Genomic DNA, 26,456 nt, shown 5'->3' on the forward strand with positions numbered 1-26,456 from the left:
CTGTGAACCAAGGAGAAGAAGTGGAACACCACATTTAAGACCTTGAAAAAATCAACAACAAAATCTGGTCTTGAGAAGTGTGTGTGTGAGGGGGGGGGGGGGGTGTTTGAGGGTTGCTTTAAATGAAGTAAATTTACTGAGGTTATGGACAATAAGGGGGGGGGGGGTGTCACTGTCCTCAGTTTTATCAAAAAGTAGTGACTACATATAAGTATAATATAATAACAAGTGACTTTTCAGGTGTGATATTTGTGCGGCCCCACAAGTCGACAGTGCGCTACATGCTCACCCTGCACAAGAACGACAAAGTGCAGCGACTGCGTCACCAGCTTCAGACCCTCACGTCCACGGAGAACGGTGACGTCATTCTAGCTGAGGTGCTCAACAACCATATCTCCAGGCTGCTGGTAAGCTGTTTTTGCTATCTAAACAACGAAGTGATTGTGGCGAGATGAACAAAGTTTAACAAACAAAAGATATCTGTACTCACCGACACAAGAACAGCACAAGGCGGTACGAATTTTTGCTTATGAAAGCTTCATCAGGAACAAAACACTTTTTTGTTTTTGCTATGCCTATTTCTTTGAGAAGTGTCACCAGCTTCAGATCACCCCAACCTCTCATCCCCTTGCACTCTGCATCACTGAGATATGTGATGTCACTCTGGCTGAGGCGTGTGACAATTTCATTGAAATTTGACCATTTTGATGTCTTGCTATGATTTCTGTAAAAAGGAACTGAGGGGGTGATTGCACATTGTTATGTCTGGTATAGAGTTATTACACCCCCGGTATAGGGGTGTGTATAGGATTCGGTCGATGTGTTTGTTTGTTTGTTTGTTTGTGTGTTTGTGTTCGCATATAGATCTCAAGAATGAACGGACCGATCGTCACCAAACTTGGTGAACAGGTTCTATACATTCCTGAGACGGTCCGTACAAAAATTGGGACCAGTCAAACACACGGTTAGGGAGTTATTGGTGGATTAAGATTCTACAAGGACTTATAGAGGGACATATTAATGGTCAAAGGGAAATAACCTTCTCAGTTGGTGGCAGTGAGAATGGTAAAGACGGGGGTGTTTTTCCTACCTCGGAGGAATTTCTTGTTTAAGTTAGTGTGTTATGCGTTAATGGTTTTTTTATTGTCGTGCTGTTAAGTGTAATTCATGCAAAAGGAGCTGAGGGGATGAATGTGCATTTATTTTTGGGATAGAGTTATTCATAGTAGTGTGATAAACATTAATTTTGTTGACTGGCTGTTCTTTCAAGCAGCCATGCATCGAATTACACTGTTGAGTAAGAAATTGGTTTTTTTTTAAAAGTATTGTATTGCATTTCTCTGCAGGAGGACAACGTAATGTTGCGGTACGTCAATGACACCAACCGCACCATTCACGCCTTTCAAATGCTGCCGCCACCGGAGATGCCGCCGGAAGGAACCTCCATCGCAGACATGGACCAGCAGCCTCCCCACACCTTACACAGCATTCCGTCCCCTCTTCCCTCTGCCACCATGTCTCAGCCTCTCTCCGTCAATGTCGACAACGAGGCCGGCGACTACTCATCTCCTGACAAGCTGAACACCATGCTCAACGACGGCAGAGACAGTCCAAGGTCGAGGTCACCGGGAGCGGGACCGTGCCTCAGCCAATCAGAAATGAGCGTAGAGGAGGGGGGCAGGTCAGAGGTCACAGACGGCGGAGAAAGACCGGCAGGGTTTATCACGGAAGATGACTTGGATCAGTCGCAACCGCCTGCTGCAGACCCCATGCTGATAGGCACGGTCTTGTGGGAGTGGAACAACCGGGACAGCTTCTTGTCCGACCCCCACCCCAACCTCTCAGCTCCTCCCACCTCCCCGACCTCGGACCACTCCGGGAACTGCCTGCCTGTGGATTTGAACCTGAACGCGGACTATTGCAGCGAATTCCCTCAGTCCCCTTCTTCCATGGACGTGGAGATGGACCACATACCTTCCACGGCGGACTTAGCGTCCTCCCAGATGTGGTCCACGCTGGACGATGTAGAGGAGGACAAGGGGGAGGGGGGACACTCGAGGGGCGGGGCCTCAGGGGTGATTGACCAATGGCAGACCTGTGCCATCTGTTTGGAGGAGTTGATGGACAGCCAGCTGCTGACGCATCAAGCCTGCTCTGGGGTCTTCTGTCACACCTGTCTGGAGGTCAGTTATAAGGGAGAGAGAGAATGTCTGTGTCTGTGTCGTGTCATTGTTAAACTTAAAGGACCCTTTAAGCATTAAAGTTGTAGGTTCTGGGACCCAATAGGTGGAGTAAATATTTTATTTTTGATTCATATAACACATATAATATCACAAAGTCGTATAAGCATTTGCTTTTCTTGTTTTCTGAAACTTGCCTTTGAGGAGCAGTGTCTGTCTGTGTCACAAGAGCAGATATACTGTTGTGCCTGTGTTTATCGTGGCTGCATTGTAGATAAAAAATTTTAATTGGTGCTTGATATGAATGAATGAATGCATGATTAACTTTTGCCCTTATATTAGATGGTCTTTTTTAAAATATTTTATTTCATTTCTTTTACAGATGTCTGCAAAGCACAGTGGAGAGCTTGCGAATAATTGTCCGGTATGTTTTTATACTGCATTGCTATTTTTGCTGACTCAGTCGGAAAGTAAATTTGAATTTTAAGTCATAAGCATTTGAGTATGCCATCACGACAGTTATATCTTTTTTTTTCCATTCAGCTTGTCCAGTATATTGGCCTTTTTTAAAATTTTTATAAAGATAACTGAATCCAACCAAAGGCAAGGACGTTCATGTTGCGAATAGTTTTCTTGTACCCAAGAGTTGAAGTGATATTGATAGGTGAATTGTTGTTGTCTTCAGATCTGCTTGTGCCCTGTGGATGTCAGTCGAGATTTTGTACCACTTGCTTCAAGCTCCACTGTCAAGTGCAAAGTCAGGTTGGTATGCTGAACCATTTACTATTTATTGCCCCTTGAAACATAAATGTGACAGGGTGATGCAGTAGTCTCCCTTTCACAGCAGCTGCTCTGTGTTGACAGAGTTGTCTCCCAGCCTTGAGAGCTATTTATAGCATCTATGTTTCTTGTGCATCAGTTAGACAGATCACACCTGTCAGATTTACGAAAAGAGCTGATTGCAATAGGGTCTGGCTGCTTTGCCTTCAAAGGTGATTCCAGTGTATTGTGCACTTGGTTACGTAAAGAAAAAATGAATACATTTTCAGACACACAAGGTGCAAGGATGCATCATAGTTTACGAATGTGTTATGAGAATAAACTGTGAATGTTGGTACTATAATTGAGGCTGCATTGCTCCTTCAAACAACCACCTCATTTAACTTCTGTTACCCTAGCCATAGACCAAATAGTCTGGACCGCCAACTCGTCACGTGACCCTTCGAGGTTACAACCCCAGCTCTCTCTCGACTTTCAGGGGCGCGTCACGTCCGGTTTGAAAGGCCAGCGATTCGAAGACAGTGGAAAGAAAGCACGCTCCAGTTATTTGTGACAATGGGAGGTGACAATGAACTGGATTTTCCAAAACTCCAAACTAAACTTGACAAAACTCATCGAAAAACATGTTCCATATGCACTTTTGCTGAGTTTATTTTAGCATTTTCAGAACTTACCTCTGCAACTTCGATAATAGCGTCCATGGTTACAATCGACACCGGATATGACGCCCCCCCCCCCTGATTTCTGAAAGGCCACGAGAGGCGATACCTCGTAATAGAGAGATAGAGCGGAGAGAGAGCTAGTTGGCGGTCCAGGATAAATGGTCTATGCCCTAGCACAGAGCTTTTTTCCTGCACCTTATCAGTTTAGAAATGGCAAAGAAAGCGCATTGCGTAAGCCTTGCTTGTGATAAACCGGGCAAGTTAAACATGTCCTTACTGTTCTGTTGCAAGTCAAGGGCAAAGTTGTTTTTGCACGAGTCGGTTTTTACGTGTATGACCGTTTTCTCCACCGTTTAGGCAACCATTCTCCATTTTGGGGAGACCTCCATTTTAAGACCCCTTCTCTTTTAAGACTTGATTTTTTAAGATTTTGGAAAGTCTTACAAGTGGGTACCACTGTGCAGACAGAAAAAACCCAACTCAGTGCATGCCTCTGTCAATATAAGCTTGTTCTTGCTGCAGGATTTTGGCAGTGCCAGTCACCTTCCGCAGCGGCTCACAACCCCAGTGCATGCCTCTGTCAATATAAGCTTGTTCTTGCTGCAGGATTTTGGCAGTGCCAGTCACCTTCCGCAGCGGCTCACAACCCCAGTGCATGCCTCTGTCAATATAAGCTTGTTCTTGCTGCAGGATTTTGGCAGTGCCAGTCACCTTCCGCAGCGGCTCACAACCCCAGTGCATGCCTCTGTCAATATAAGCTTGTTCTTGCTGCAGGATTTTGGCAGTGCCAGTCACCTTCCGCAGCGGCTCACAACCCCAGTGCATGCCTCTGTCAATATAAGCTTGTTCTTGCTGCAGGATTTTGGCAGTGCCAGTCACCTTCCGCAGCGGCTCACAACCCCAGTACATGCCTCTGCCAATATAAGCTTGTTCTTGCTGCAGGATTTTGGCAGTGCCAGTCACCTTCCGCAGCGGCTCACAACCCCAGTACATGCCTCTGCCAATATAAGCTTGTTCTTGCTGCAGGATTTTGGCAGTGCCAGTCACCTTCCGCAGCGGCTCACAACCCCAGTACATGCCTCTGTCAATATAAGCTTGTTCTTGCTGCAGGATTTTGGCAGTGCCAGTCACCTTCCGCAGCGGCTCACAACCTCAGGGTGAAGGCGAAGGGATCGCAAACATGCTGCAGTTGATCTGCGGCCCGCGTCTGACGTACGTAGCCAGCCAGCAAGACGCCATCGACCTGTACGCTCAGGTGGACAGAGTGGTGCCCTTCGCTGTGCCCTACACGCTGCACTTCACTGACGGCCAGGTGAGACTGGCAAGCAAGTCTCGTACCGGCACGGTTGGCCTAGTGGTAAGGCGTCCGCCCCGTGATCGGGGAGGTCGTGGGTTCGAACTCCGGCCGGGTCATACCTAAGACTTTAAAATTGGCAATCTAGTGGCTGCCCCGCCTGGCGTCTGGCATTATGGGGTTAGTGCTAGGACTGGTTGGTCCGGTGTCAGAATAATGTGACTGGGTGAGACATGACGCCTGTGCTGCAACTTCTGTCTTGTGTGTGGCGCACGTTATATGTCAAAGCAGCACCGCCTTGATACGGCCCTTCGTGGTCGGCTGGGCGTCAAGCAAACAAACAAACAAACAAAAAAAAAGCAAGTCTCCATCGCCATTTTGTTTTTGTTGAAGAGACAGTTTTGTATAACACTAAAGGGCTGTTCACATTGCAGACTTTCTACCAAATTTCCCTCAACTTTCAAGCCATTTTAGTTTTGCGTCAGGTCGAATCAAAGTCACTGCCCGTGTGAACAGCGCAAATGCTCATAGTTTTAAGCAGCGATTCTTGGCAGACTTGAACGCTTGTTCAGCTATTGGAGCTACCTCCTAATGGGGGAAAGCAGTTTGGTTAGAGCTAACCAATCAGTTAGAACAAGCAGGAAATTCTGTGCAAAGTCACAGCCAAGTCGAGCAGCGCGCAACTGAGTTTCGAGTCGCGACTAATGCCACTTTCTCACTGTATGAAAGCATAACCACAACAATATCAAAAGCAAAAACAATATTGATAATGATAATGATAATAATAATCATTATAAAAAAATATTTTTCTAAAGCACAATTTAACAAAACAATCATGCAAAATAACATCTAAATTACTGAATAAAAAAAGCAAACTGGGCTGAACACCACACACACAAAACATACAGACATGACACAGATAATTAACCACACACACACAAAGCATACAGACATGACACAGATAATTAACCCCACACACACCAAACATACAGACATGACACAGATAATTAACCACACACACACAAAACATACAGACATGACACAGATAATTAACCACACACACACAAAACATACAGACATGACGTTCCTGTCTAAGCATCCTCATTGATTTCAGGGCCTGCGTTGCTCTCGTTGTGAATACGGCGTCCACTGTGTGGGCTGCGCTGTGGCCAAGGAAGGGGAGGTCACTCTCCAGCCAGGGGACAACCTCACGGTCCATTTCACGGAGGCTCCGTTCAAGGAAGAATTGGAGGATAAGATGCACGTCACGGATGATGCGTCGCTGGAACATCTGCGAAGCACCGACCCCACCTCCATCTTTGATTGCTTTGACGCCTTCACTCAGAGGTGAGGGAAGAGAAAGTTGTAGGAAGTGCCAGGTAGTAGGGATTGCGGTAAGACGTAGGTTGGAAAAAGTCCTGGTTATTGTAACACCGACCGATGCTATTTTGTGCTGACTTTCTTGTTACTTTTTCCAACTGTGAAAAGAAGACTCCCACCATCCCCCCTCCCTCCCACCCACCCCACCCCCCACCCCCCACCCCCAGGAGGTAGGAAAAAGTCCTGGTTATGGTAACCTGACCAATGCTATGTTGTGCTGCCTTAGTAGCTGTGTGTACTGGCAACATCTCCCATCTTCATTCCAAGCGTGTGTTTTTTTTTAGTTTTATTAACATTTTTCTGTTTTTTATTTTTACAAAATGTGTTGCATTGTTTCAGCGAAGTGCTGGACGAGCACAACCCCTGGTACTGCTCGTGTTGCCGTAGAAACCAGTGTGCCAAGAAAACCATGACAGTGTGGAGGTACCCTGACAACCTCATCATCCACCTCAAGAGGTCAGTGGCACAAACATGATGCACCTCAAAGCTGAGGTCTCTATGACTATCCAGGAAGTTGCAAAAGTCAAGCGTTGAATGAAGCAGTCAAGGTCGTGCAGGCAGTGTAGGTCAGGTTTCAGAATTCATGCATCAACTTACGTCACGTATTCGACGTCATCGCTTCGCATACCTTATGGTCTCGGTATTTCGTTGGCCTTCATATTTCATATTTCCTACTTGTAAAATGACCCTCAAAGCTAACGGAGACTAGTCAGGCTGTATCAATGCGCCTTGCCAGCAGGTTGTTAATGGATTTTTTAGCGAGTGGCTATCGACAATTAGTCACCGGTAATTTTTAATGAGTTGGGGCATTCTGACCAATCACAGGATCTGTTTCATTAAAACGCAAACTTGATTGAATTACAATTAATATTGTAAAATTGTAAAAATTAATATTGTAAAAGCTACTGGTGGCTTTTTCAGAAATGCATTCATAAGAAAAATCCAAATCATGACAGTAAACTGTCAGAATTTTGATTTTTGGAATGTGACCAAGCGGAGAACTGTTTTCACGAGGCGGACTGGGCCTTTAACTCTCCTAGTGACGCATTGCCAATTGACAGTATTCTGCATTTTCAAATGAAAAAGAAAATGACTTGAGGATGAAAGTCGCTTGTTCATTTCAATGCTTGTTATTCTCTCAGGTGCCAGGAGACAGGTTCCGTATAATCTCACTTACTCTATTACACATGTCGTATACATTCAGAGTGCTTACTTCCCTTTGTTTATCAGATCTGCATTTTCAAAGCTCCGGAGATCATAATTATTTGAGATTCTCAGATTGCACAGTTTTGCATCATGTTTTCAACAACATCAAGAACAAACAAAACTTGGGAAGGAGAGATGTTTTGTGGCACCTTTTGTTGTTTTTTGTGTGTATAATTTCATGATTTCATGCCTGGTGTGTGTGTGTGTGTGTATGCGCGTGCGTGCATGTGTGCAATTTTGCAAACTTTTAAAAGTAATAGTTTTCAACAGCTGTGCCATGTTTGAAATGTTAAATTTCATTATGTGTGCAGATTTGTGTATGAAGATTTATCCAGTACCAAGATCGACAATCGTGTGGTGTTCCCCCACACCGATCTTGATGTGACCCGATTCCTTGCCGGACCCAGCATGTCTTTCAACATTTATGATCTCTACAGCATTGTTTGCCACCACGGTGGTAAGGGCTTTTGTGTTTTGTGTTTTGAGGAAAAGTTTTAATTATTGTTTAATCCAACACCTTTGAGAGCTTCTTATTGCAAGAATTCAGATTTACTGTAGCTGTTTATTTTGTTTTCATTCTTGTATTAGGTACCCACTCTCTCATCCCTCTCTTGGAAATTTCTAACGTTGCAGGTACACTTGTATTTTCAAAGGTACATTCGAACCTGTTTAAAACAACCACCAAAGGAACCGAACCAAACTGATCGCAACAGACGATTGACACCTGCATCGGTAGAAATGACATAACACAAGAAATACGCAAGATAGCAAAAGTACACAACCTGTTCTGGATAGATAATCGATTTGGCTTTCACCTTATATGTAAAAGTTGACAAGTTGTCTTTATTCTGAAATTTCGTTGATTTTCTAATTGGTACCTTACGTTTTTGTTAGGTCGATTTAGGCGGTACCCTTACTTCGGCAGAAGTCACGTGACCCCTGTACAATAACCATTTTGATCTGAAAAAGTTGTCATAAAGCCAACTTTCATGGCATAGAGCCAACTTTCATGGCATAGAGCCAACTTCCATGGCATAGAGCCAACTTTCATGGCATAGAGCCAACTTGCATGGCATAGAAAGTTTGAATGAATTGATGGGCAGGGATGTAGCTCAGTCGGTAGCGCGCTGGATTTGTATCCAGTTGGCCGCTGTCAGCGTGAGTTCGTCCCCACGTTCGGCGAGAGATTTATTTCTCAGAGTCAACTTTGTGTGCAGACTCTCCTCGGTGTCCGAACACCCCCGTGTGTACACGCAAGCACAAGACCAAGTGCGCACGAAAAAGATCCTGTAATCCATGTCAGAGTTCGGTGGGTTATAGAAACACAAAAATACCCAGCATGATTCCTCCAAAAACGGCGTATGGCTGCCAAAATGGCGGGTTAAAAAAACGGTCATACACGTAAAATTCCACTCGTGCAAAAAACACGAGTGTACGCGGGAGTTTCAGCCCACGAACGCAGAAGAAGAAGAAGAAGCATGAATTGATATGGGAATGAAAGTTTTAGTTGGGGTATGAAAATGGGTGTAATAATTGTTTTGGCCAAGTTGATTTTATTTGTGTTTGTGTTTCAGGAGCCAACGCTGGCCATTACACAGCGTTCTCGTGTCACCCGATGACCAGCATCTGGTATCACTACAACGATGAGGCCGTCACGCAGCAGTGTCCGGGCAGCGCAGAGTACGACAGCACCTATGTCCTCCTCTACAAACGCCAAGGTAAGATTGACTGAAACGAGTAAGATAGGGAAGAGAGAAAGATTCAGGAAGGGGCTGGATGTGTTTGATTGTGCTTTTGTTATCACTGTAGTGGTGAAACATTACCCAGAACTCGGCAGTATTCGGGCAACGTGTTGGATTGGTTGAAAATAAGATTTGTTGTGATTTCAACGAATCAGACACTGCGGTTTGTTCTCTCCTGTTTGGGTGGCACCCACTTTCGGTTTGTGCACCCCAGCCCTGGAAGCCATATTGGTTACAGGACCTTTGATATTTGACCTTGAGTTTGACCCTGTTAAGTGGGCGGTCACACACGCGACTCAATCGCGCGATTTACCCTGTCACACGGGCGACTCAGTCGCGGAAAATAGCTACGACAAGTCTGCGACTCAGTCTCATGCGATTCCCTCGTAGCTTTGAGCTTTAGAACTTGTTCTATTCCTGCGACCCAGTCGTCAGTCAATCGCAGGGGCAGAGCCAATCAGAACGCGTCGTTGCGGCCTTCACGCCGTGACGTAAAATAATGGCGGACAGTGGCGGACTGCGTCTCTTCGTCGACTCAAAACTTTTTGTAAGAACAGTTTCTTACTCAGATATAAAGGAGACGTTTTAGGCGTGTACAGCGGTCGGGAAACATTAATTGCAACTGTCTGGGAACTTTATTTCTCGCAAAGGCGTAATGCTGAAAGGTATTTTTCAGAAAGGTAGAGCGATGTTCGAACATTAGCGTCTGCTCTCGCAAAGCGCGTTTGCCGTGTTCACTGTGACACGTCACTTCCGCCCCGCTCGCGTGGAGTTATCGTTCGTCAATCGTTTGTCTATCGTTCACAGTGTGACAGGTCAATGGCCGACGATGTGATGTGCGATAGGCTTGAGACTGAATCGCGCGATTGAATCTCAACGATTGAGTCGTGCGCAGACCTGGGAACCCATACGATTTCGCCGTATTGTGTACGCATGATTGTCGAGAATACGATCAGTACGGTCAGTGGAAAAAAAATACGACCAGAAACATTCCTAGACTACTTTTCTTCACAAGCCCATCTCAAAGCCGATCCAATATTTTGACACATGATTAGTTTTTGTCAGTAAACATTGAAAAAAAGCATTTGTTTTAAATGTATAGGTAAACTTAATTAATGGTGTGACGGACGCGCGTGTGAAGCATGCTTTAATCATGGATGTTCATATGCTGTGTGGAGTACGCTCAGTTTTTTGAAAATACACCAAGTTTGTTTGAGAATACTCTAAGTGCAATACAGGGGTTCCCAGGTCTGCGTGTGTGTGACTGATGCTTAAAGAAAAGCTAACTCACTCTCTGGGGGCTGTTTGGCTAAGCTACTTTGAAGGAAATGGATACAAAATATATATTTCTGCAAAAGTATGAAGTATACTCACATAAGTTTTCACCAGGGAGTCATTATGATTGCAGGAGCACCGATCGAGTTTGACCTTGTGAAGGACATCCCGTTTGGCGAAGAAGAGGAGGAAGAGGTTTGCGATTATCACTCGTCCAGCACCATGGCAGTCGTTCCGTACCGCTCGCCTCCCCCCTCCCCCACCCAGCAATCCACCACCGCCATCGTCACCTTCGAGACAGAGGGCTTCAGTATTGAGAGCGGCAATAAGGACGCTTCTTCCAGCGCGGCCCAGAACAATCAGAATTACGACTTTTATAATTAGTGAGTTTTTGTTTCTTTCTGTCAGTGAACATTGATACCTGCAATGAAAGGACATCCTTAGGAACAGGTGAGAGTGTCCCTACATTGCAGTGACCTGTCATTGCAGGTAAATGTTTTAGTCGAGATGATAGACCAAGGGACTGCTGAAGGCTGTCCTAAATAGATGATGTTGTGAAATAACTTCGTCAAGTGTTTATGAATTGTGGGAGAGTTACTTGCCCTTGCTTTTCCTTGACAACACTGATGCATGCTTCATGTGACATTGTTGGCCAATCACTAGCCAGCAACTTGTCTCTGCACATTTTGGGTGATCTGTTCCAGTGGTCTGGGTGGCCGAGTGGTAAACGCACTTGCCTCGGAAGCGAGAGGTTGCGAGTTCGACCCTGGGTCAGGGCGTTAGCAATTTTCTCCCCCCTTTCCTAACCTAGGTGGTGGGTTCAAGTGCTAGTCTTTCGGATGAGACGAAAAACCGAGGTCCCTTCGTGTACACTACATTGGGGTGTGCACGTTAAAGATCCCACGATTGACAAAAGGGTCTTTCCTGGCAAAATTGTATAGGCATAGATAAAAATGTCCACCAAATACCCGTGTGACTTGGAACGTGAAAGGTGAATGCTCGCCCTAATAGGCTTGAGGTTTGCTGGCCGATGTGAATGCGTGATATATTGTGTAAAAAAAATTCCATCTCACACGGCAGAAATTAATATGTAAAGCGCATTGAGCATATATATGATTATGCGCTATATCAAATGTCCATTATTATTATTATTATTATTATTAAATCATGCCAATGACTGACATCACAGTGAGGATTTGTTCCAATCTGTGCTGTCTGCACTGTTCACTCAATATAACGCTTTTTGGCTCACGTAAGTGTAGCCTATGCGATGATAAACTTTGTCTGTCTGTGCGTGTGTGTGTGTGTGTGAAGAAACTTTAACATTTCCGAGTCTATGGATAAAGCTCGCATAAGAAGATTAAGCCGGGTTTTCCTGTGTAACATGCCCCTAATGGCTTTGCCGTGAGGGCGTAAAACTTACATTTTCTCTCTCTCTCTTACGTCTCGGTCAAAAGTGTTTGACGTGTGTGATAGAAACTATTTGAAGACGTCACATTATGACGTAAGAGGGTTAGACGTCACGCAAAGGAATTACTGAAAATCTCGGTCATTGTTATTGTGAGCGGGCCGAGACTAGTTGGCAGATCCAGTGTCTCGCTTTCTTGCACAGTTTCACCTATGCTTACTGTGTGTGTGTGTGTGTGTGTATGTGTGACGGAGTGATTGAGTTTGTGTTACTGTTTGTCGATTTCGCCTCTTGTTTTGTTTGAAAATACGAACATCGGGGCTGTCTTTCGGCATCGCCAATGTGATCGCATCCCTCAGTGCACAGATCGAGTGACCATGTGTGGAGACTCACCGCTTGCTAGTGATTGGCCTTCAATGTCACATGTAGCTTGCCTCGATGTTTCCAAGGAAAAGCAATCCTTCCACATCTCATAAAAAAAACGACATGAATTATTTCCAAAATTGGTCTGTTTGGAGGTGTCCTCTCATTTGAGGGGCCTCCCTTTGCTGGTACCACTGTCGTTTTGTCCTTTCTTTGTCAAAGAAAAGATGTTCCGTTGTCTTTCTCTTCTCTTACAGTGAACAAAAGATGTTTCTGCCAGCACTGGTTTGACCATTACAGTGAACAAAAGATGTTTCTGCTAGCACTGGTTTGACCATTTATTCATGAACAATTGAACAAGCAGGGAGAGAGAGGGGGGGGGGGGGGGGGGGGGGTTTGCGGATTTTTGAGAGATTTGTACGTGTTAATGCCCACAAAATTAAAAGAAGACTTTTTTTCAGCGATGTGCATTCGAAAAAGGCAATATTTAATCACCATTTTTCAATGAGCGTGATCCGAGGAAACATAACATTTTCATTACAGTAGGAGTGACAAATGTTCCTCCAGTGCAATTCTGTAACAGTGATACCACAACTTTTGTTTTTGGCTTGTTATTGGAAATAAAAGTGGGCCACTACATTTTTCTTTGTTTTTCTGTTTTCACTTCTATCTTGTTATTTTTTGTAAACTGATTGAATCAATTGGGGTTTATTTTCTTTGTTGATTTAGTTATGCGTCTGTTTGCTATTAGTGAATACTTTCTTTGTTTTCCCACTGTTGTGGATGCTGTTTGAAACAGGTCCTGTCTTTGAAATGAATCTTGCATGAGATGGCATACAATATGTGCATGATAATTTTTGTCTGTTCCCGTCTAGCTTTCTTAATTTTTTTCTTCTGCTTCCCTCTTAGATTTAATTTAAAGGCACACTCTTGGCTTAAACTGTTCTGCTCCCCATTTCAGATCTACCCAGGTATTCTTTCACTTAGTCAAATACCAAAAATCAACACACTGACTGCTTGCTGTGGTGAGTAGGAGTTTTTGATGAATTAATTTCGTAAAAGGCACTGGTGGCTTTTTAAGAAATTATTTCATGACAAAAATCCAACTGAGCTCACAGGCTGTTCATGTTTGGTATGTGACCAAGTGGAGGGATGGTCTTATCCGGGGTAAAAGCCTGGCTAGATCTAAAATTATAAGCCGAGCTGTTTCCATGGGAAGGAGTTTGCCTTTAAGTAATGAGATCATAGGATTCATATTTTTTATAAAGATGAGATCATAGGATTCATGTTTTAGATAGTGGAAGTGGAAAAATCGTAGGATTCATGTCTACTACAGCGGTGAGATCAAAGGATTCATGTTTGCCACAGTGGTAGAATTATTGTGATAATATAGGATTCATGTTCACTATAGTGGTAATGTCAAATGATTCATGTTCACAAAAGTGATAAGATCATAGGCTTCATGTTTACTATAGTGGTAACGTCATATGATTCATATTCACTATTGTGATAAAATCACAGGATTCATGTTCACTATAGTGGTAATGTCAAATGATTCATGTTCACAAAAGTGATAAGATCATAGGATTCATGTTCACTATAGTGGTAACGTCATTTGATTCATATTCACTATTGTGATAAAATCATAGGATTCATGTTCACTATAGTGGTAATGTCGAATGATCCATGTTTACACAAGCGATACGATCATAGGATTCACGTTCCTTATAGTGCAGTGATGCGATCTCTCGTACCTCTTGCTGTTGTCTTCCGTTTGATTTGATTTTCGCTTGAAAAACATATCTCATTGGGGTGTGATGGAAGTGTGTGTGTGTGTGTGTTCTGTCTTCTTTGAAATGTGATTCACAGCATCTCTGTTGGAAGTAACTTGGCGAGTCATTGATCTGGGAGAAAATTAAACATCACTCTATTGTAGTGCTGGTTTTAACCCAGAAAGTTAAGGAAAGATAGTTTGAATGAATGTGAGAGGCTTTGTAGTTTTGCATTTGTCATTGTGCTTTAAATTCATGTATTTTTCTGTTTTTATTTGATCATTCATTCATTGTTCAGTCCTTTTTTGTCATTGATTTGTATTGCATTCCAGGGCCAGCATTCTTCCCCCTTGCTCTCCTCCCCCTTGCTCTCCTCCTCCGCCGTCCCCACACACACACACACATACATACGCATACATACAAACACACTCACACATACATATAAATATATACACACACACACATACATATGCATACACACCACACCCACATATACATACATACATATAAATACACACACATACACACACACACACTCAGTTTTCACTTAACATTTTTGCTTTGCTTCCTGATGATAACAGCTTTACCAGTGCGATGACATTCTACTTACAAGTTGGTGTGTGCTTTGTACTTAAAGTTGGTAACTCCGCTGTGAATAGAAGAGAAAGTTTACCTGTGTGTTCGCTTCCACTAATGAACTTTTTCGTGAATACTGAAGCGAGCATGAGCAAACTACATCTCATACAGTTGACTTGTTTTGAATTGAAGTTTGTATGCAAGTATGCAAAGCATGTATGTAAAGTCTAAACTAATAGTTTGAGAGAAGATTATGCTATGAGTACTTGATTTTTGTACATGATTTCTATTGTGTGTGCATGTTCTACTTGTAGTGTTTTTGTGTGTTTTGACGGATGAGGTACAGATTGATCTTTTTTACATAGGGATGAGGAGAAGTATGTTTTCCTCATTTTTTTTCCAAAACTTGTTTTTCTTTTCTCGTCGTTTCTTTATGAATTTGTTGATGTCTTTTCCCACCTGGTTGCGTCACTTTGTTTTGAAAACTGTTGGGTGGGCTTTCACTCCGGGTAGAAGAAAAGTTTTTGTCTGAACTCACCGAAATTTGTTTTAGTGCAAGCAATTGCCAGGGAAAGTACATTTTTGATGGTAGAAGATTTACTTCTGTCTTCTGTTATTTTCGTGTTGGTGAATGCCTATTTCCTTTTTTTGTGTGTCATTGGTGTTGTCTGTTGTGTGTTTAAAAAATTTCATCCAGAGAAATGCGTGCATTTGTACAAAAACAAGACTTCAAAAGTGTGTTCCCGTCACCCATCGTACAACCATTGTTGTCTGATATTGTTCCTGATCGTTGTGTGTTGTTGATGGGTGAAAGGTTCAGGCTTCAGGTGATTAGTTTGAGATGTTGTCTTCAACGGAAGTATAGAGATGTTGTCTTCAACAGAAGTATAGAGATGTTGTATTCAACAGAAGTAAACATTCAGTTGTGTTAATGATCTGAAATTGTTGAAGTGTGCTGTTTGTTAAGAAGGCTGTCTGCTGCTATTTTGATGGAAGTCAAGATTGTGTATTCAACGTAAGTAAAAGTCACTCCTGTTGATAGTCAAAAATTGTGCTGTTTGCTGGAGTTAGCTGCTGGCATTTGGTTGACGATAGAAAAGAACGCTTGTACGCAAGGTACTTGTGTGTTTGTTTTATTGTGATGGTTTTGACTAAGTTATGTGTATTGCTTGTTGTGGTTTCTAACCTACCTTGAGTGTGCAGTAAAGTCATTTGAACAAACAGGCTGAGGTGTGTGTGTGTGTGTGTGTGTGTGTGTGTGTGTGTGAGAGAGAGAGAGAGAGCCAGCGAGCGAGCGAGCCGACATGGGATTCTTCCGTACATTTTTAGGCTCCAGGGATCATTCTTGAGATTCGTGCAAATCCGCTGAGAAAATTTTCTTTCATATGTTTACCTGCTGTTTGAATTGTTGTTATTGCCATTGATATAGAAGCTCTATGATTAAGCTGAAATATGCATTTCAGGGCCATTTTTGTGTGTCTAAAACATTAAAAACCTTCAGGCAACGCCCCTGGACCCTACTGGGGGCCTTCTGCGGCAGACCCCCACCTTCTTTTTCCTTAATTATCACTTTTTCGGAATCCCATGTCTGGAGAGAGAGAGAGAGAGAGAGAGAGTGAAAATTCTATATTTAACGAGGGTAATAGAGAGAGAGAGAGAGAGAGACTGACTGACTGTCTGATTTTTGATATATATATAAGGATAGAGGGTTTGGGCACAGCCTAGTATACAACCTATCCTAACTACATCTAAAACACATGAAAAAACAATACATCATCATTTATATAAAAATGATATGCATATAAACAAAGCAAACTGATAGACAGAAGACAGAGCATGATGGTGTGTAGGATATGTGTAAGAGTTTGTTTGTTTGTTCGTTCATGGGCTGAAACTCCCACGGCTTTTACGTGTATGACCGTTTTTACCCCGCCATTTAGGCAGCCATACGCCGCTTTCGGAGGAAGCATGCTGGGTATTTTCGTGTTTCTATAACCCACCGAACTCTGACATGGATTACAGGATCTTTTTCGTGCGCACTTGGTCTTGTGCTTGCGTGTACACACGGGGGGTGTTCGGACACCGAGGAGAGTCTGCACACAAAGTTGACTCTGAGAAATAAATCTCTCGACGAACTCACGCTGACAGCGGCCAACTGGATACAAATCCAGCGCGCTACCGACTGAGCTACATCCCCGCCCAATGTGTAAGAGAGTGAGAGTATGTGTATATGCAGGGCATGTAAGAGAGAGAGTGTGTGTGCATGCATAATTTATCACTATGATCAATAATTGTTAGCAAAATTCAACTGGTTTCTCTTAAATAATTTGAATAATTGGCACAGAATCATTTTCCAGCAAAAGTCAACTTGGAATTAAAGAGGAAATTACACTCGTCAAAATGATATCAAAGACACTGATTGGAAACTTGAGTTCTGATGTCAAGTCATGGTTTATTCTTATCAAAAGCAGTTAAGACATCAATGGCATGAATCTTTCTGTATTTGGTGTTTAACGTCGTTTTCAACCGTTCAAGGTTATATCGCGACGGGGAGAAGGGGGGGGGGGGGGGGGATGGGATAGAGCCACTTGTTAATTGTTTCTTGTTCACAAAAGTACTAATAAAAAAATTGCTCCAGGGGCTTGCAACGTAGCACAATATATCTTTCTTTCTTTATTTGGTGTTTAACGTCGTTTTCAACCACGAAGGTTAGATCGCGACGGGGAAAGGGGGGAGATGGGATAGAGCCACTTGTCAATTGTTTCTTGTTCACAAAAGCACTAATCAAAAATTTGCCCCAGGGGCTTGCAACGTTACTGGGAGAATGCAAGTTTCCAGTACAAAGGACTTAACATTTCTTACATACTGCTTGACTAAAATCTTTAAAAAAATTGACTATATTCTATACAAGAAACACTTAACAAGGGTAAAAAGAGAAACAGAATCCGTTAGTCGCCTCTTACGACATGCTGGGGAGCATCGGGTAAATTCTTCCGCCTAACCCGCAGGGGGGTAGTACAATATATGACCTTACTGGGAGAATGCAAGTTTCCAGTACAAAGGACTTAACATTTCTTACATACTGCTTGACTAAAATCTTTACAAACATTGACTATATTCTATACAAGAAACACTTAACAAGGGTAAAAGGAGAAACAGAATCCGTTAGTCGCCTCTTACGACATGCTGGGGAGCATCAGGTAAATTCTTCCCCCTAACCCGCGGGGGGTAATGGCATGAATGCTAACATTGAATCTACTTATGTACATGCATGCAGTTTGTCATGTCAATGAACATTATCACAAACAGAATTGGTGAAATACCACCATCACATTTCATAATACAATGCTCATGAAGTTTTGTGCATAAGATTAGTGTTCATTTGTACAATTGAATATACAACAAGCAACTAGTCTGTGCTAAACTGTTTCATCAAAATCTGCAACAAACAATAAATGGTCAGTTTGTTATAAAAAAAAACTAAGAAAAACAAAAGGATTTTGTTTTGTTACTGCATTGCTGAATTGTTTTAACAATCTTTTCTTGAAGTGAAAACATGAGTTACATACATGTATTACGTAAAGAAACCAAAATAGTATTTTGATCAATAACAACACCATTATAAGAGTAGAATTAACGGAATTTGCTCATCGTTGGTCCTGTTCTTTTCTCCAAACCACTCCAATATGGTTAATATTGCCTATGCAATTTCAATACCATGATTGTTAATCTCTCCCCCAACCCCTCAAAGCAAAATAAACAGACCAACAACCTAACCCCCAACAGTAAAAGTCTAAAGTTTTCATATCTATTACAAATACAGTCAAAATACAGTCACAATATCTGTACAAAGTCGGATTTGTATTTGTTGAATTTTTTCTGTAGCTGTACAACTCGGCAGACGTGTTTATTGAAGCAGGTATGACATGCCGTATAGTTGAAGGGAAGTAATCACTCTAAAACAACAAGAAGAGCAAACGCTCGATCGAGTCACTTTCGCAGTTCTGAATATTATATGAGGCATCAGATGGACAGGAAGAAATTGCTATTCACAACACAATGAGTCACGTTCACATAAAATTTGAGCCCGGTCACTTTTATAGTTTCCGAGAAAAGCCCAACGTTAAGTTGTGTGTTGCCGAACAGAAAAGGCTAGTTATCTCCCTTGTTTTTCTGATGACGTTCGTAAAAGGCTACAGATGTAAATACTTTGATGTAAAGAATAATCCTACAAAGTTTCAATCACATCCGATGAACTTTGTCAAAGATATAAAATGTCTAATTTTTCCTTTGACGCTGACCTGTGACCTTGAAAAAGGTCAAAGGTCAACGAAACCATCGTTAAAGTGTAGAGGTCATTGGAGGTCACGACTAAACAAAATATGAGCCCGATCGCTTTGATAGTTTCCGAGAAAAGTCCAACGTTAAGGTGGTGTCTACGGACGGCCGGCCGGACAGACTAACACTGACCGATTACATAGAGTCACTTTTTCTCAAGTGACTCAAAAAGCATGATTTCATTCCAAATGTAATATTACTTCCCTTGGTCTGTTTTATTTCTGCTCTAATCTAAGTGTGAGAACAGTCTCACGTTTCCTCGAAAAAAAGGCGTGATTGCATTGCACATATATTCATACTTTTTATTTACCCCCCCCCCCCCCCCCCCCCCCCCCCCGTCGTCGTCGGCATCCGTCGGTCTCGAAGGGACCATGGAACTGCGCCTGAAAAAGTCATTTGGCGCTGGAACAGCGCCTGCTGTGGCTATGCAGCCCGATGCGAGAGTGGCAAGTCTCTGCCGCACCGACCACACTTGTGAACAGTATCTGATGTTGTTACTTTACTGTTCTTTTCTTTGGTTTTGAGCCTTTGTGCTTCCGAGGCTAGTTTGAGCTTCTCTTCCCCCTTGGCTAGACTTCTCTTCAGCTCCTGCCTCCAGCGGGCTCGATCTTGAGCAAGGTCTTCCCAGCCGTTGATGTCCATGTCGAGGGCCTTCATGTCTCTTTTGCAGACATCTCTGTAGCGGAGTTGGGGGCGTCCCTGTGCTATCTTGCCTGATGCCAGCTCACCGTACAGTAGATCCTTGGGGATCCTGCCGTCTTCCATTCTGCGTACGTGACCAAGCCAACGGAGTCGGCGTTGCCGGAGCAGTGTGTACATGCTGGGCATGATAGCACGTTCCAGGACCACATTGTTGGTTACCCGGTCTGACCAATTGATTCCTAGGATCCGCCGTAGGTTGCGCAGGTGGAATATGTTCAGCCTCCTTTCCTGCCTTGATCGAGTAAAGGGTCCACGACTCGCTGCCGTGTAGAAGGGCACTGACGACACATGCTCGATAGACAGCCATCTTCGTTTTCACTGTCAATTTTGTATTTTCCCAAACCCGTTTTGAAAGCCTGGCGAATGTTGAGGATGCACAGCCAATTCTTCTGTTGATTTCAGAGTCCATGCCAAGATCGTCAGTCCCTGATGAGCCAAGGTATGTGAATTCATTCACGACATCCAGCTGATAGTTGTTGATGGTGATGATTGTGATGATTGTGATGATTGGTGGGCATTCAGTGTCCTGGCCTACGATGTTTGTTTTTTTCAGGCTGATGGTCAATCCGAAATCCTGGCAGGCTCATGAGAAGTTGTCCATGAGGCGCTGAAGGTGCTCCTCCAGCTCCTTGTGGGTTGTCAAGGCAGCGTCGTCTGCAAATAGCATGTCTCTGATGAGGGTCTTCCGAATCTTGGTCTTTGCCTTAAAGCGTGACAGGCTGAAGAGTTTGCCATCTGACCTGGTATGGAGGTAGATTCCGTCGGTTGAAGTTCTGAATGCGTGTTTCAGCATGACTGCAAAGTATATGCCGAAGAGGGTGGGGGCAAGCACGCATCCCTGCTTGACTCCGCTCTTGACCTCGAAGGGAGCGGATGACGAGCCGTCAAACTGCACGACGCCCTTCATGTCTGTGTGGAATGACTGGATCATGCTTAGCAGCCTATGCGGACACCCAATCCTTTCTAAAACTTTGAAGAGTCCATCCCGGCTCACTAGGTCAAAGGCCTTGGTCAAGTCTATGAAGGCAATATATAGTGGCTGCCTTTGTTCTCTGGACTTTTCCTGTAGCTGTCGTAGGGAGAAAATCATGTCAATAGTGGATCGTTCTGACCTGAAGACACACTGAGACTCTGGATAAACCCTGTCAGCAAGCTTCTGTAGTCTGTTTAGGACCACGCGCTCGAACAATTTCCCTACGATGCTGAGCAAGGAGATCCCCCTGTAGATGTTGCAGTCGCTGCTGTCTCCCTTGGTTTTGTACAGGGTGACGATGTTACTGTCTCGCATGTCGTGGGGAACTTCACCTTCCTCCCAGCAGTGAACCAGCAGCTCATGCAGGGGGCCCTTCGCGCACTTCACAATCTCTGGCGGAATCCCATCCAGTCCTGGTGCCTTGCCTGTAGGCAGACTGTCTATGGCTTTGCTGAGCTCCTCCAAACTTTGTGTGTCATCTAGCTGTCATGACGGGTAATCGTGCCAGCTTCCAGCGCAGCTTCTGAGATGGAGTTCTTCCTACCGTACAGTTCAGAGTAATGCTCCACCCATCTCTCCATTTGTTTGCTTTTGTCTGTGATGACTTCTCCAGTGGTTGACTTCAGTGGTGCTGACTTGCTGTGTGTTGGAGCTATAGCTTTCTTGATGCCGTCATAGACACCGCGGATATATCCGCAGTCAGCAGCCAGCTGGATTCCTCTACATAGCTGTAACCAGTAGTCATTTGCATATCTCCTGATTGCACTCTGGACTTTGCTCCTGGCTGACCTAAGTGCTTGCAGTGTTGCCTCGGTTGACTTGTTTGTGTGCCAGGAGTGCAACTGCTTTCCTCAATCACTGGTTGGAGTTAAGAAGCGTTGGCTTCAAAACAGTCTTCTGTTTTTCCTTGTCTTCCAAAGACGGTGTATGCAGTGTTGTGGATGGTGTCCCTGAGATGATCCCAGCGCTGTTTTGCGTTCCCCTCTGGAGGCTTGGCTTCCAGTGCGTCTTCCAGGGTCGTTGCATACCTCTCCACCATCTCTGTGTCTTTAACCTTGCTGGTGTCGATGCGTGGTTTGCCTGGTGGTTTCGCGCGGTGAAAGTGGACCCCCACCCCCAAAGTTGATAAATTCTCCAATATGTTAATTCAGTATCATATGGTGAATGAAACTGTTGAAATGGCTATGCAATATTTAACCTTTACAGCGTTCCCAACATGGCAATTTAACAACAGCATATCTCAGCCCTGACGTCACTTGATTCATTCTCAAATGAAAGAATGACTTTTTAGCTTCCATTAACAAAAAAGCAAGTCAATTGGTCCACTTGATCAAAGTTTAGAGCAGATGAAGACCAAAAAGATTTTGAAGGGATGGCTGTAGTAGTACAAAAGTCCATTAAAAATCTAGAAAAATAAAAAGGATTCAGGGGCTGAAAGGGTTCAAGTAGAAATCCACCACCATAAAACAAAACATGTAAAAAAAACAAATAAAACAAAAAACAAAAATGATCCTCACATCAAACTATCTCTCATCACGAGGTATAGACCCCAACACGAACCTCCCCCCTTCATCATCAAAGCTCCAGTCACTCAACGTCCCCTCCTTCACCATCACAGCCACCACCAACGCCAACAACACCAGCATCCAAACACCCGCAGACCAGGACAGCTGTCCAGCAGCATTCGCCGGACATTTGGAACTGACCACAGCGTTGGGAGGGCACAGGCAGTCCCCTTCTTCCAGCTGCTCAGAGCTGGCGTTTCCGTGGGTGAGGGAGGAGCGATGATGGTTGCGGATCCAGTCGTCCACGAGGGATTCCAGGATCCTCAGCGGGACCGGTCCGTTTTCCAACACTACGGAGTGGAAGTCTCTGATGTCGAAGTGTTCGCCTGAAATCAGTGGTCAGAGGGGGATGAGTATGGCCAGATTGGGGTGAGTGTTTAGTGGCTACAGCAGATCATGAGAAATCCGAAACAGATAGTATTATACTTATGTTCCGAAATCAAGACTGAAAATAACAAGGAATCTTTCAATTTACTCTGTTGACTTCTTTCTAAAGTTTGTCTGTGTTTTATTGTAAAGTGTTTGCTTTTTATTTTTCTTTTTTTTTTATATCGCAACATAAAGGCCAATTCTTGGTACTGTGGGCAATGAAATATTCTACATATCAACTTGACACCAACCATGGGAGCTTTCATAGCATGCAGAGGTATAACTTATCGAGATCAGCTCCCCAGAGGTACATTATGGCTATGACGAAAGCCAGATTTCCGGCTTTTTGAGGGGCAGTAATGCGCCAGAACAAAATACATGTACAGGTCTGAAACAAGAGTCCAGGAAAGTTGAGGCAGAGCTTTTGGATTCCACATGCACCTCTGACTCATCCAGCTCCTCTTCAGACATTCTGCTCAAAACCTCCCGCCATTTACCCCCATTTTAGGACTCCCTCTTTAAGAACCGATTTTCTCTGATTTGTAGAGATCTTAAAAGGGGGGTTCCACTGTATCCTACTCAACTCACCCAGCTCCTCCTCCGCCTTCTTGCGCAGCTCAATGAACTTGAGTTCCCCGACCTTGTAGGCCGTCGCCTGGCCTGGCCATGTGATGTAACGGTCCACCTCTACCTCGATACCCGCACGCGAGTCTGACGTGTACTTCAGGAAGTAGGCTATGGCTTCTTCTCGAGTCCAGCTTCAAGACAAGACAAGACAAGAGATGATGATGATGATGGAACTTTGTAAGAAAAGGCCTTGAACCTCTATCCTTTTAAAATAATCTAGTTGTCCCTGGAGAAGAGTCAGTGAGTTGTGTTAAAGTTTGTTGAAAGGTTAAATTGGTTACACATTCTAGTAACAGTGACTAATCCGTTACAGTTACTTACCGGTTCTATTGAACACATATGTTTGAAGTTCTAATTTGCACAATGGTGAAGTTGCAAACATTTAAAAAAAAAAGCGTCTTCAAACATTTTTGACCACGTATTCTTTTTTAAAAATTCATTTAAAGTATTCACACATTTATTCATCAGTCTCTAAAAAAAAAAAACCCACCCAAAAACATCTATCGATCTTTAAACTGGACGAACAAGATACACAACAGACACATGCTGTAATGATTAATTGGTAAACACTTAGTTTGGGATGTTGGTTTTGCTCCTTCACACACACACACACACACATACACACACACACACACACACACACACACACACACACACACACACACACACACACACACACACACACACACACACACACACACACACACACACACACACACACACACACACACACACACACACACACACACACACACACACACACACACACACACACACACACACACACACACACACACACACACACACACACACACACACACACACACACACACACACACACACACACACACACACACACACACACACACACACACACACACACACACACACACACACACACACACACACACACACACACACACACACACACACACACACACACACACACACACACACACACACACACACACACACACACACACACACACACACACACACACACACACACACACACACACACACACACACACACACACACACACACACACACACACACACACACACACACACACACACACACACACACACACACACACACACACACACACACACACACACACACACACACACACACACACACACACACACACACACACACACACACACACACACACACACACACACACACACACACACACACACACACACACACACACACACACACACACACACACACACACACACACACACACACACACACACACACACACACACACACACACACACACACACACACACACACACACACACACACACACACACACACACACACACACACACACACACACACACACACACACACACACACACACACACACACACACACACACACACACACACACACACACACACACACACACACACACACACACACACACACACACACACACACACACACACACAGAAAGAGCATAGGTGAAACTGTGCAAGAAAGCGAGACACTAGATCTAGATCTGTCTGTCTGCATGTAGCCTACTTACAGGGACACGACTGCCAACTAGTCTCGGCGCGCTCAAAATAATAATGACCGAGACTTTCAGTACTTCCTTCGCGTGACGTCTAACCCTCTTACGTCATAATGTGACGTCAATGTAATGTGACGTCTTCAAATGTTTCTACCACAGACATACACACGCACGCACGCACATACGCACATACGCACGCACGCACAGACAGACAAAGTTACGATCGCATAGGCTACACTTACGTGAGCCAAAAAACGATCAAGAAAAAGTAAGTTTTGTTACTAACTGCTTCAGATTTTATCAGTTTCTAAATCATTCACAGACACAAACTCTCTCTCTCTCTCTCTCTCTCTCTCTCTCTCTCTCTCTCTCTCTCTCTCTCTCTCTCTCTCTCTCTCTCTCTCTCTCTCTCTCTCTCTCTCTCTGAGAAGGACATTAAAATTTGAAGCCTCCAGTTTTTCTAATTTGTGCTGAACTATGTATGGTATTACGATAAACACTCCAGGCAAGGGAAGCAGATGACAAGACTGACTTGAAGTAATGCAGCCCTGTGTCCACCACCAGACGGCAGCCCCGAAAGATCTCTGAGTCGTAGTAACCCATTCTGAAACATGAAAATCAAACCTGGTTAAACTTGCTGTTTTTGCAAGTACATGTACATGTTATTGTCAGTCCAACAAATAGAAACAAAAAAACAACATTAATAATAACAACAAACAAACAAACACAAACACTTGTGGTTATCCTGTTGAAAATGCGGAGCACTATATTTTCCATTGCCCCTTATCTCTTCAAATACGTGAAGTCGCGATCACCTTGTCAACACTGCCCAACTATGATTTTCTAACCGCTGATGATTTTCTGAATGGCAATAGAGACAGACCAGACAGCGAAAATGCATTGATATTTGACCAGTTATTCAGGTTTATCTTATTAAGCAAACGTTTTGAATAATGAATGCGTTTATCTCATCCATGTTCAAAACGACCATGTGCAGTACTGTTTACATTTCCTTGTTCTGGTAGTATTCTATTTTCCACCATGTGGAAGTCATTGTATGCGTGTGTGTGCGAGCGAGTGTGTGAGCGCGTGTGAGTACTGTTGTTAGTTTAGCATTGTTTTTACATTTAGTCAAGTTTTGACTAAATGGTTTTTTTGTTTTTTGTTTTTGTTGTTGTTGTTTTTTCCTTTTATTGTTACATGTTTGTCTACCATAATTTACCATTATTATTTTGACATTATTCCAAACTTGTTATATTAAAATCGTCCGCCAAATTTCATTTGCTTTTAAGAGTACGCTCATAAGCTTAGCTTGTTGTGCTCCATGTTCCTAATTTCATGTATGCGGCAATACTACCAATGACATTTATTGAATAAACTTGTTTAAAGGCAGAGTAAGCCTCCCGTAAACCATCACAGATACGGTCAGGCTTTTACACACAGTACAAACACCCTTTCATTTAAACACTCACCAATTGAGAACATCCTAGGTGCCCTCCGTAAAGAGCGAACAATTTTCAAAGAATTTATTTTTACGTGGTTTATCTTACCCCTGAGCCATCGTGAACCCGTGTGATCCAGTTTTCCCCCTTTTCACAATGCAGTCGTCATAGTTAGTCATTTGAATGCGACTCGACGTGAGCTTATCTACAATAGCACGTTTTTTATGCACGAAACAACGGCTGTGGTTCACAAGAACTCTAGCGATGGCTTTTGAC

General features: G+C 43.5%; 2 protein-coding genes across 2 annotated transcripts in view; one reads left to right on the plus strand and one right to left on the minus strand.

Moving 5' to 3' along the window:
• The window catches only part of LOC138945927 (uncharacterized), a 42,387-nt gene extending 25,547 nt beyond the window's left edge, over positions 1-16,840 (plus strand). Inside the window, exons 11-20 of the mRNA XM_070317445.1 lie at positions 241-407; positions 1,347-2,183; positions 2,563-2,604; positions 2,866-2,942; positions 4,733-4,934; positions 6,031-6,263; positions 6,636-6,752; positions 7,814-7,959; positions 9,077-9,220; positions 10,653-16,840. Of these exons, the coding sequence (XP_070173546.1) occupies positions 241-407; positions 1,347-2,183; positions 2,563-2,604; positions 2,866-2,942; positions 4,733-4,934; positions 6,031-6,263; positions 6,636-6,752; positions 7,814-7,959; positions 9,077-9,220; positions 10,653-10,903 (2,216 nt within the window). The 3' untranslated portion in view covers positions 10,904-16,840. The remainder of the gene's footprint in view (positions 1-240; positions 408-1,346; positions 2,184-2,562; positions 2,605-2,865; positions 2,943-4,732; positions 4,935-6,030; positions 6,264-6,635; positions 6,753-7,813; positions 7,960-9,076; positions 9,221-10,652) is intronic.
• Positions 16,841-21,130: 4,290 nt separating this feature from the next.
• The window catches only part of LOC138945933 (uncharacterized), a 50,699-nt gene continuing 45,373 nt past the window's right edge, over positions 21,131-26,456 (minus strand). Inside the window, exons 16-18 of the mRNA XM_070317458.1 lie at positions 25,271-25,342; positions 23,174-23,343; positions 21,131-22,542 (exon numbers count right to left, since the gene is read on the minus strand). Of these exons, the coding sequence (XP_070173559.1) occupies positions 22,175-22,542; positions 23,174-23,343; positions 25,271-25,342 (610 nt within the window). The 3' untranslated portion in view covers positions 21,131-22,174. The remainder of the gene's footprint in view (positions 22,543-23,173; positions 23,344-25,270; positions 25,343-26,456) is intronic.

This window comes from Littorina saxatilis, linkage group LG13 (assembly GCF_037325665.1).
Source record: "Littorina saxatilis isolate snail1 linkage group LG13, US_GU_Lsax_2.0, whole genome shotgun sequence".
Classification (NCBI taxonomy): Eukaryota; Metazoa; Mollusca; class Gastropoda; order Littorinimorpha; family Littorinidae; genus Littorina; species Littorina saxatilis.